This window comes from Montipora foliosa, chromosome 5, assembly GCF_036669935.1.
Source record: "Montipora foliosa isolate CH-2021 chromosome 5, ASM3666993v2, whole genome shotgun sequence".
Classification (NCBI taxonomy): domain Eukaryota; kingdom Metazoa; phylum Cnidaria; class Anthozoa; order Scleractinia; family Acroporidae; genus Montipora; species Montipora foliosa.
In genome coordinates, this window is record NC_090873.1 from 34,336,919 (window position 1) to 34,349,418 (window position 12,500).

At 39.0% G+C, this 12,500-nt stretch overlaps 2 protein-coding genes and 1 pseudogene across 2 annotated transcripts in view; 2 read left to right on the forward strand and 1 right to left on the reverse strand.

The window, feature by feature from the left end:
* Positions 1-315: 315 nt before the first annotated feature.
* LOC138004032 (uncharacterized) overlaps positions 316-12,500 on the forward strand; it is a 48,281-nt pseudogene continuing 36,096 nt past the window's right edge.
* On the reverse strand, positions 8,377-11,212 carry LOC138004033 (uncharacterized). Its single transcript, XM_068850423.1, has 2 exons — positions 10,922-11,212; positions 8,377-10,827 (listed from the first exon to the last, which is right to left on the reverse strand). The coding sequence occupies exons 1-2, from the start codon at positions 11,195-11,197 to the stop codon at positions 10,003-10,005; spliced, it is 1,101 nt and encodes a 366-aa protein (XP_068706524.1). The 5' UTR covers positions 11,198-11,212; the 3' UTR covers positions 8,377-10,002.
* LOC138004031 (uncharacterized) overlaps positions 11,835-12,500 on the forward strand; it is a 1,347-nt gene continuing 681 nt past the window's right edge. The window contains exon 1 of the mRNA XM_068850422.1: positions 11,835-12,500. This exon is cut by the window's right edge and continues 681 nt beyond it. Coding sequence (XP_068706523.1) covers positions 11,906-12,500 — 595 coding nt within the window. The 5' untranslated portion in view covers positions 11,835-11,905.

Genomic DNA, 12,500 nt, shown 5'->3' on the forward strand with positions numbered 1-12,500 from the left:
AACGAGCATTTTACGTTATCGAAGCCAATTTTCATTGACGGAAATATACGCGACTTCTTTTATCCAGGTAAGTTTCAATACGCCCACTGGTTCTTTGATGTTTCTCGAACATTATTATCCAGTTCATTGTCCAATTTATGTTTTGTTCTTCTAACCAGGACATCCGTTTGTAACTGTCTTTGTTCAAGCAAATAGACATATGCTCCGATGACCTCGGACAATTGGGTGAGTGTATATTGATATGGTTGAGTTTTCGTGTAATAAACTATTAATATTTATAGCTAAGGGATTAGTTATGCTTGATCAGCGCTCCGACCTCTTTCGACTTCGCGATTTAGACTGGTTTGAACGTTGTGAAAATTTCAAATTTTCTGCTGTTTGTCCGCCAAAATGCAAGATGAAGGTGTCAGATTCGGTGAACGAAAGGCCGCGAACATGGCGCCAATTTGGTCGACCGCTCGCTTGTTTTACCTTCGTTTGAATTTGTATGCGCTCTTTCTCTTTATGTACTTCGAATTATTACTTTTTAATTAGTACTTTGATTATTTCGGATTGGAACCTGTTCCGATGTCGTTATTTAACATAAAATTGTTTTTTATAGGTCAATGGAAGATTCGCATAAGCGATCGCACGTGGAAACTGGCAACATGCCACATAAGCCAGCCGAAAAGAAATCACGCGAAATCGAATGCAGCCACGAAGAATCACCAGTCCGTCGATCGCTTGGATTTCAACAAAGCTTAAGTCCCACGCAGAAGGTAATTGTTTTCTTGAATGTGTGCAAAATAATATGTGTATCAAACAGTGTACTTTTAAAAGCTCATGTATCTTGTGTTTATTATCATTGATCGTTCGCTTGCCTCCTTTACTCTGAAAAGGTTTCATGCTTGTATTTTTTAATTCCTTGAAATATTTCTTTGCTCCAACTTCAGGCATCTCGTCGCATCCTTAAAAAAGCGAGACTGGTGCGATCACCAAGAAGCCCGAAACAGCTGCCGTCAGTTTCAAAGAGATCTTTCCCGTGGCAAAGAAAGGAGCAGATTGCTCTGATTCAGTTTGTCGCTTTATTTGGCGAGTTAAAGAAAGAAGGTACCGAATGGCCTACATTCGGTAATCGCCACGATTACTGGGACAAAGCAGCAGCCTTTGTGCAAGATACTTCAGGGACTGAATTTCGAAGATCTGGTAAGTCTTTAAGTAATTCATATTGATGAAATTTACTTTTACTGGACTTTTTTCTTTTTGTAGCAAGTAAAATAGATAAAATTTTTATGAGCTTTATTAAGTCCATTTTGAAATCACTGGTTATCCTTGTAATGTGATTGACTCTCAGCAGTGCGATTTATTCACAAGTCACACTATCTTTTGCTTTTAATCTCAACTTTTTCTCAGTCAATGAGAATGGGACAGTAAAACAAAACAACCAATCAGATTTTAAGGCTTTTTTAAACAAATCAGTCACATTTTAATTTCTGTCAAGTGTAAGAGTCAATAAAGTTGTTGTTGTTGTTGTTGATTACAGAAAAATGAAAGACGAAAAAGCCATCGACTCAATAAATATTTGCACTGACCAAAATCTTGTTAAGTTCTTCTATTCACACTGTAGGTTACTGAATTGTGCGATTTCAAAATATATCTAATAAAGTGGTGATTGAACTTTGGGTCTTGCAATTTTGGTCTGAAATCATACTTGTGATTTCACATCAAACTCGCGTTGTGCGCTCGTTGGATTTTGACATCACATGTATGATTTTGGACCAAATTGCACTCCACTCAGTTCAATTACAATGTACCATTATTTATTTCAGAAAATAAATAGACAAGAAAAGCAGAATTGAAGAACAGTAATAGAACACACAGAAAATGCATTAAGACAGTAAATAATGAAATGATATATTTTTTTTGTTGCAGGAAGCAGCATCCGACAGAAAGTTCTAGGTGAACTAAAAAATAAATATGCCACAGTAATGGAAGCGGAAGATGCCATGGGTATCACTGTAGAGTCCTACATTGATGGCACACCACAACGACAAGGTCCTACAAACTTACCTGATGAGGTGCAGCAGCTGCGTGTATCACCAGCATTACTGGGAAAAATGAAGAGTCTGTCTCCCAATCAGATTGGTGACTTAGTCATTGAAGGGTTGGCCTCCTTGGGTGGAGGGATAAGTGGAACTTCCTTTATTTCTGATGTTAGTGATGTGCTGGTGGTGTTCTTGGAGAAATTGGAGTATGGAGATGTGTTAGGTATCTTGGACAAGCTATACACCTGGGCAGCTCGCACGATTGGTATCACTTCCAATCCACGAACATTTGTGCAGCTGTCCATGGATGCTATGAAGAGGCTTGAAGAAAACAGCAAGCCCAATTTGGTCTTGAAGTTCTGCCAAGGACTCGCCATGGACAGACCAAACAATGCAGGGCCACTCATCCCAATACACAGAATGCCTTTTGGTTTAATCCAATATTGCATTGAGTTCTTCACATGCACAAATGTGATGCAGGTAGGTGTCATTATCAGTTTTTTACTGTCTTTTCTGTAAGAGGCAATGTCAGAGTGGAATTTTTAGGCTTTATTGTGTTGCTCTCCTTCAGAGGAGGAGTGTGGGATAATTTCCCGAACTGCTCAAGTATGTGGTTTATATTGTTGTCAGTCACTTTTGAATTTGATGGAGGTATGTGAAATAAAGCAGGGCTGGGTTTTTTATCAGGTTGGCCAACTCTTAGAAGTCGAGGATATCCCTAACGTCAGCTTTACTGACTACCATGTATATGCATTAAACTGTATATTGTTGTGACAGTCAAAGGTTGCTGTTCTGTCAGTCAAAGTTGTCTGTGTCTTTTCATTGTTTTCAGGTGATTGAAATTAAATCTTCCTGTTGTCTTTAATTTATATGACCCAGGGTGTGTATCTGAACCTTTGACTATCTTACGGTTCAATTTTGTCCCTGGTTATACTTCTAGTTTCCTCTGTTTTAAAACATTATTGTACTTTTAGATTTGTTATCCTGCTTGGATTTGTTATATTGTTATATTGGATTGTTACATTTCTGCTTGGATTTTTGTTAACAGATAAGGGAACCTGAAGATTTTAGATTGTGGCACGAAACTATGATAACCGAATTTCCAGAGAGAATACAGAGGCTTTTAGCTGGCCCTATGTGGAGTGGCTGTAGTCCACAAGATATCCGAGACCCGCTGAAGGTAGGAGTGAACAATAACGTTTTTAGACGTCAGTTGCACTTTCTGATACTGTTGCGTGCTTAATAATTGCGCACAACAGGACATTGGAGCCAGCAATTTTCAAGAGTTTCATGTGGTTAATTTCTGTGCCATAATATAGTGGCGCAGTTTTGTAGATTGCATATGCACTATTGCATTTACACTGTGGTGGTTTTAGAACACATTCCCAATGTTATTGTGCCCAAAATACACTGGTTTGAACTGTTTAGTTCGATAATTTTTTTCAGAATGCTAAGATTTCCACAGTTGAGATTGCTACTTGTATTCCTTGTCTGATCTTAACCTGTTAACTTGATTTTTCTTGTTGTACACGTGCAGTTTGTAGTGTGGTAAAGTAATAAGAGCAAATAGTAATAGCAGTTTAAATAACATATTGTGACACCAGGATTTGTGAAAGTCTTTTTCTTCTTTAATCCGTCTTTGTTCAGGCACGTGTCAATGTGCCATGTACAAGCAAAGCTACACAGCACAGAAAGGACAAGAAGTCACTGTTTGGCTCAGCAACTGATGTACAGGTAACACATTTGATGTTATTGTTGCAGAATATACTAATAACAATGTCATAAGATTGTCATAAAGGCTGTTCTGGTACATTTTTTCAAGAACATGTAATAGAAATCTCATGCAAGAAGCACCCAACTAGAACATTTTCTGTATATGGTTTGTAGTGCTAGTCAGTGTAGACATATTGTCGTCAGATTTGTTTTTTAATTTATTAAGGCCTTTTGTTCGATCAGTTGCATAAAACCACCAAAACAACAACAACAACCCTTTATTTTTCTTTGCACATAAAGTATCATACAGCACAAAAATAAGGTTTACTTAAATTAAATAAGCAAAAAACTACTCAGAATAGTAAGAACTAAACGAGCTGAGCAGTTACAAAGATTATTATGCCTTAGATCAGCTGTAGAAAAAAAAAATAAAGAAAAAAAGATTTACTGGTAGATGTAAATAAAAAATGAAAGTCTGAAAAAAAAAAAGAAATACAAGTAGTAATAGTACCAGTTGTTGACAAAGCATTGTTCAATTAAGATCGATAGTAACTTGAAGAAAAATACTAAAAATAATAATGCACACATGTAATGAACCATAATTCTTTCGTTATTGCCTTCACAGGTAGCAGCACTAGACCAGTTGAAATCAGCCAATCCAGACGGAAGATTCTGGTTGAAGCTGGATGCCACAGATCTGAAGGAAGCGCTGATGGAGTCCCTCTCAGGGGTTTGGAATGGAGATGTAGATTTGGGTAATGGAAAGTTGGAGGAGTTGAGGAGAGAGTATGATCAAAGAGTAGCATTACTAAGTAACATTGCTAGAATTGACAACCGAGATGGTCTCCAGTTGGAATTGCAAAAGTGTATTGACAGTTTGGAGGATGATATCTCATTTCTTGATGATGGTTTTCACTTATCTGTTGAGGACTATAGAAAAAAATTTGAGAATCGATCAACACCAGAGGAAAACCTTAAGAATGCCAATTGGAATGTTGTAGAATTCCAAACTCTCCTCCAGCAGGCACAATTCCTAAAGGGGGTATATGAAGAGCAACTCGCTTGCCTTAATCCAGCTGTGTATTTGCCCCGTCATATGCTGACCATCAGAACCTCTTTGAGAGGATTGGTTAAAGAGGTGAAAGGCTACCTCCGCAACCTTTTCAAGAAGAAAAGGATAGCTGCCACCCATGTGCTAGTTCTGATGCTCTCAGATGAAAGACGAAATAAGAAGCCCTATGCATTGCCAATCAGATATATGCCTTACAGCAGTATGCGGGACCAGTATGTCCGTGATCTAACTAGGGATGTTAAACTGAAAATGCAAGAGAGAGGCCTTAACCTAGTGGGTGAGTACATGTATTGCATTCTAACAGTGGTTGGTGGAAATGGTATTGAACCGTAATGTTTGTGTGTGTGTGTATATTTTTTGTGACATATTTCTGGTAGTAAATCTGCAGTGAATGAACTTAAAGTTAAAAAGTAATTCTTTGATCAGTTTGATCTAAGACAGCATTAACATGCACATTAACCATTGTACACCCTGGTTGCAGTTAGCTTGCTTTGCAAGGAATCATGCACTCCTATCTGCCACCAACACCAACATTAGTGTGGAAACAAAGTAGCATTCTTAGGCATACATATCTGTGCTGTGATAGTCAGAAGAAATTCACAAATTTATCTCTGTGAACATGCTGATAGGGCCCCTTAAGTCTTGTTTGAAAGTAGGTCATACTTGTTCGTGAACTCTCCAAACATGATAATCAAAAGAGGATAACATTGTTTTTTTAGGTACTGTTACAGATTGAGAGTTTTGCTCATTGAGGTCAAGAGGAGAAACAAGGGCCCTTCATTTGTGGCAACTCATACATGATGCAAGAGAGAGTGTGCAGAAATTGAGCAAGAAGACTTTACTGGAAATGCTGATTTTGATACACAGTAGGTTGAACGGGTGTAAATCTCAGTTTGTTGTTAGAGAAGCACATATTGGTTGCCTTTTATTGTCATATTAGCAATTGAAGGTTTCAATTGTGTATTGTTGACGGATTTATGATTGTTGAACCCTGACCAGCAAAACTGTCACAATATACTTGTATGAAATGTTATTTAGTTAAGGAGATGTAAACAAACACAGGGTGAGAAAGCTTAATCTCCTAAGTACTAAACTCATTTCGTATTTCAGTGAGGTGATTGTTTCTTGCTTTTTTTCTTGGGTTTGACATACAGCTATAATCTGTGTTCTTAATTTCAGCTGCACTAGATGGAAGCCCTATTGTAGCAAGACCAAACAGTGTCATCCCTCACCATGTTATTTTCGAAGTTCATGAGTTGATCAACAGTGGCTCAACATTAGAGGATGCTGTGACTTACATTCGTGGAAAGCTTGTCCCGGCAGGTAAACTAAATTCACTTACATCACCGGTCCCTAAATAGTAGTGGTCATATGAAAAACTAAATTTTATGATCATGCTTGATTGTTGCAGGTTACACACCTCATCCATTCCGGAAGAATACCAGTGAATCATTACTTGACAAGCTGAGGTCTGTGTTTGGAACATACACATTTCGGAGTGCTGTGAAGGAGCTGAAGGAAGAGGGAGTCGATTTTATACAACATCTTTATGTTCCTGAGGTGGATCCAGTTACTGGTCGGGCTCGACATGATCGTAGTGACCACAACCACCTCCTAAAACGCATTGCTCAGCATGTTCGAGATGGAGGGTATACTGCCTTTGACTATGAGGCATTTGCTGATGTCTTAGCAGATCCATTGAGTGGTCTCACCCATGCAGCCCTTGTTGGAAAGAGGCGTCAGAGTGTGAAGGATGCAGAACGTCTGTTATCCTACAATGTGGTACGTTCACTCGAGAGGCTTGGCAAGAATGAAGAGGCTGCATTTATTCGGATTATTGCACAGTGGCATGAAGCGTCTGACGGGAGGGGTTTGAGTCAGCTCGAGAGATGTAGATACAACTATCAAATGTTCAACTTCATTTTGGAAGAATGGATGCCATGGTATATGGATTGTTACGACTTTTCCACCATTGACATCAACAGGTATCTATATTTAGAACAACTGTAGTTACAAATTGGGGATAAAAGGTGTTCTATGAGTGTTATTTGAGAAACAAAAGCTGGAGTACAGTATTTATTCTAAATTGCAGCACAATGCATAAAATGAGGATACCATTATTTTCTTCCACCTTTCTTCTTATACAGTGTCTGGGCCTGGTGTAACACCTGTCATTTATTCTTTGTTATTTTTGTTTTAGTTTTTGTGACAAATATCTGGATATTTGTCCAAATACTTTAAAAATTCATGTTGCATAACTATCTTTGTTACTTATTACTTTATTACTTATAAAGGCAGAGGTTGAATAGATGTGGATCTCTTCACATCTTCTGAATTTGATCCTCCATTGTGTCAGGTTTTTGATCCCAGACCCTTCGCCCTCTGATATATGGAACACTGAACTTGGCAATGTAATTCCCATATTTTGCAGCACATAATTTATAACTTTGAATCATATCCTTTTAACAATTTGGCCAGGAATGTGCCATATAAAGAAATATGATTACTGTGCTATTGAACATGCCTTCCAAATGTGATTTTGAAATCTTGAAGTTGCATTAGAAAGTATCCAGATCTGGAATTATGGTGGGATTGCAAATAAAAATAATATTTCATAATATTTCTTTACTAAAAACATTTCTATTATTCTAAGACCTGTAGGAGGCATCCGTGGGTTCTCAAGAGAGACTGTAGTGGAAGTGACCACTAACGTGGAGAGCCAAGAGCTTCGTCGTCGAGAGAATGGAGTGATTGGCTATGAAGAACACCCGAGGGCTGCAGAAACTGATGATCTGGAATCGTATTTCTGTGTGTGCCATCGGGACCTTGGGCAAATTTTCACTCTAAAACAATTCAAACCATACTGGCCAAAAAGTGTTAGGTAAGAAGAAATTTCGTCATTTCTGGAGACAGTCTTGGGGAGTAGAAGTAGATGGAAATAAAATTTTAACATTTAAAAATTCAAACAGGAGGCCAATATCCCACCATTTAGACATAAAAAAATATATATAAAACAGATTTATGGTGTGATTCCCTGCAGATCGATTTCTAATTACCAGTGGGAATTTGTTAGGTAAGGTACCAGTCCCTCAACACATTAAGTTAGCAGGTGAAATTTATTAGTCATCACATATGTTCAAACATAGCCTTTTGGAAGACAGTTTTGGAGTAAATCTGTGTTTCAGGCGAACAGACTCTGTTAATCAGACATTGACATTCCAATAGAATTGATAAATTGTTAGCCTCTTTGATGACAATAAATTGTTGTTCCTTTTAACGGGGAATTCACCAAAAGAATGGACATAGATCTTCCTTTCTATTACTGGACTCTTAATGAGCGTTTTTCTGATGATGTTTACCCATCATTTGATGAAAGGCCTGAAATTGATGAGGAGGTAGATGCACGGAATCACCCTCTTCGCCTGCACAGATTACGGATCAATCAACGCGAAGATAGTTCTATATTTGTTGTAGGCAGAGCTCATCTTCCAGCTCGTCACAGGCAAACAATTAGGCAATCATTTCATAGGCCAGGGAATTACCTGGCACCACCCCCTAATCCTTGAGTGGGAGAAAGTGTTTGCTGTGGTGTTTGAAGATATTGTTTTTGCTGTAATAATTTTGTGTTATCAAATTGGCACTGCTCCTGTTGTGCAGGCTAGTGTATACTGTAATGGTGCAATGTTTGCAATAGAATTTGTTTGCTAAGTGGTCCCAATTTGTGCACTTGCAGTACTTTCAATAAGCATTTACAGCAGACACAAGTGTCGGCTAGTTCCCTCAGAGAAGTGGGCTATTTAGTTGTGTACTCTACTCAAACCAGCCACATACTTGAAATTTTATTGAAACCCCTGTTTTGTGATTAGAATTAAATTGGGTAATTGATAAAGGAAGGAAACTTAGATGTATAAATGTTGATGGATTTTAATCATAAAATACAACACAATGCTGTGTATTATAATTTATTGTACATAAATAATAAAACTCTGTACATTGCATCAGAATTATAAAGTTAAGTTGTATTGTATTTTTCATCTCTGTAAACAAAACTGCCAGTGGGTTCCACAAAGCCCTTCAAACAATTTTTGAAAAGGATTCACTGTGAGCACAACATAGTCACTGAATCCTGGCGCGAGGTATCAAGATTGCATGTGTTGGACGTTCGTAAGAGTTTTGTGACCACTGATCAAGGCATTAGATATTTTTAAAGTGCACCTAACCACAAAATTTGGTTTTTTGCTTCTTTGCAGCTGTTTGAAACATGTTGCGCCTTTTTGCCCCTTTTTAACTAATAATCATCTGTCCCACGACTGAGCTAGTAAGGGGCATGGGTCTATTCCTTGTTTGCATCGCATTTAGTCTTTGTAAACATGCATGCAAAGAAGCTTGCGATGCCAAACAAGGAATAGACCCATGCTCCTTACTAGCTCAGTTGTGGGACAGATGATGGCTTTGTAACTTTAACAACTTGTAAAAAGTCAACTTAGCTTTATTTTAAAAAGGTGCAGTGTCTTTCGAACAGGTGCAAAGATTTATTTAAGCAAAAAAAATTTTGAGGTTAGGTGCACTTTCAGCAATGTGTTGTTCCAGAAAATGTCCATCTCCCCCATCCCATGGAGAGGTATTTGGTTTCAACCCCTCCCCCCTGATTATCCCTCCATTACTTTAGGGCCCCAATCCACCTTAGAATCTCTAGAGACCCTCTGTGATGGGGGCGTGGAAATTTCCTGGAACTACACAAACAGTAATTCACCATATTAGTGTTGCTTTGCTGACACTAAGTCTACACCAAGAAAAAACAAAGTGTGGACTGGACATACTGTTAACTTATTACATGGAGTAACCGAACACATGAAGAGGTAATTTTCCATTTGTTGGCAGGAAAATTTCTCAACAGTAAATGAATACAAATGTAGGAAACTTGCAAGTCATTTGTAAAGGATAAAAAGCAATAGAAAACAGAAATTTTCAACTATTTGAAAATGGTCCTTCAGGGCTTTTACTTTGGGCTGTAACAGCTGAGTATGTTTGATTGGCCCCGTTGTTAGAGTAATTAGTGTTTGAGTGCCAGAGGAACAACTTTGCAGCAGCTATAAAGTTCAAAGAAGCAGGTGAATCAAACCTTGGGATTAATTAAAGTCTACAAACAAAACATAATCTAGTGAATTATTGGACAGCAATGCAGAAGCTCCCCTAGATAGTTTCATTATATTTGTAATTGCCCCTGTTTTTTGCCCATCTTCCTTTCTTTGAAATTGTCACTATTGCAAAGTACTTAAAACTTGATATTGAAAAAACGTATTGATATTTTACTGAAAGAAGTGACATACTTGTTATTTCATTATTATTAATGGCCTTCGTAACTTTGAGAACTTTCACGCCAGGAATGTACCCAATTGGTTCCCAAGTATCACCAGGACAAGCATGCACTAATATAGCGTTTTCATCTCTTTTGTTCACCGGTTCTTTGCCAAGTCTGATTAAAATTGTCTCCTTGTTGATCATTTTATCTTTGCAGCTCTTCAGAGTTCTCTGGAAATGCTCGTGAAACGAGCTGCCTTTCAATGTGAAACTTTCTGTGTAGAGTTGCTCTGTTGGCGAGCATTCAGTGCTTTTAGGTGCGAACAACTCCTTGCTGCTTAAGCCATTGGCTTCAGTGAAGTCGTCATCGTCCTCTCCCTCTTCTTCTTCCTTATCTTCTTCCTCTTCTTCACAAGCGTTGCCTTCGTCTTCGTCTTCGTCAATATCCAATAAGGAGAGCTTCTGAATATTAATTTCGGAAATGGTTCTCGATTCATGATCAGTACGCGACAGAATTTTCCCATTAGAACTAGAGTTCACGCAATTACAAGTCACCCGGCTCAGGTCAAGACGAGGCATAACAGAATCAATTGGAGAAACGGACGACGGAATCTTTGCTTTTACTGCACAATGCGAGGCAGTCAAAGATAGATCTGTTATTGCAAAATCCCATATCAGCATCACCTCGCTATCATCATCGATTTCATCTGGGTGAATCTTCCAAAAAAAAAAATTATTCGTATTCAATTTTGTGAATCGGCGAAAATATCTCGCAGCATTGAAGTCGAAATCAAGGACAGCAAATCATTACCCGGAAAATAACGCTGGAGATAATCTTGATTACACAAGGAGATGTCACATCTTTCAGCTTATCGAGCACTCGATATGACTGAGGGAAAACCACCATCCGCCGCTCCGAGAGTGTTCTAGGAAAACTCACGTGCCCAAACAAACATTTAAGTTTTAGGAAAGGTAAGCTGGGTATCGTTAGCTCTGAAACATGCTCTAAGTCGACGCAGTATACATATAAAAGGTTTGACTTGCTAAAAACTGGCGCTTGCCACGCTTGTTCATCCAACGCATCCATGTTGAAATGATATGACCACGTGATCACAAAACTTTGATAATATAGTTTGGCGCAAAGCATCTTGGGATAGGTGAAATGTCCTCCTTTATAACACCCATAAGTCACTCGATATGGTTACGCAATCATACAACATCAAACTCATGATTGACAGACAGCACGTGGCAGTGTACCGCAACATCGCGACAGGCTTGGGTAATTCTTTAAGAAATCACTGGTCGCCAGTAAGTTAACTTGTGAGCGTGCGGCACCGGCAATTACGCCCAGTTCTTTTTTTGAACAATACGTCAGCAAGAATTGGGAAACTTTAGTTCATTAATTACCTACTCCTTCCTCTGCCCCCCCCCCCCCCCCCCTTTCTCTCTCTCTCTCTTTCTCTCTTCCCAACGGAAAATAAGCACACTAAAGTTCATTACGAAATTTTCAACACACTCGGGAGGCGTCGAGCTTGCTTTGCGTGCCACACGCCTGGCTGTGGTTTCAGTGCGCACGTCCTGTTCACGTGCTAGACCGTTGTTCATGCTGTTGAAGTCAGCATTGTCGTATATGACATCGAGGCACATATCGCATGATATGTTCTCATCCAATAGAAGCTCCTTTTGAGTTGAGTGACAGGGCAAAGCTTATTGCATTCAATTTTGCAATCACTTCGACACAAGTCCCCAAAAACGAAGGTTTACTTCGATCAGCTGAAGACACTGAGAAAAAGTCATGTCTGATTATCCAGAAATCGTCCCCAAGGGCGCAGCCGAGGCTAGGGGAGTCGACTTTTGTGGTACCAAAGACTACTATTATATTATCCGTTCTGACCTAGGTGTCTATATGAGAAGCACAAATTTCAATGAAGGAAACGATATCAAGATCTACACTATAAGTGAAGCCTGTCGATGGGGTGATCACTACTTGGCTGGAAAATTCGGCGATGATTCATTCTACTACATCATTAAAGGGAATGAGTATCGTAGAGTTACCAACATGAATCAGGACGGCGATGCTGTGGTGTACAGTCTTCATCCCAACTGTCGCGGAGGAAGCTTCTACTACTGTGCATTTGGTAGTTACTACATCATGTTTCCTGACAAGGGCGTCTACCGACGAGTGTCCAACATGAATACTGATGAAGACGCGGTGGAATTCAGCATAAATGAAGCGTTCAAAGACGGTATCTATTTCTGGGGTTTGGAAGATTATGTCTACTGTTTAAAGCAAGCAGACGAATGGGGCGTCAGCTACCACAGAAGCACCAATATGAATGAAGACTCAGACCCCAATAATTGGAGCATTCACCCGTCAGTGATCAACTTTC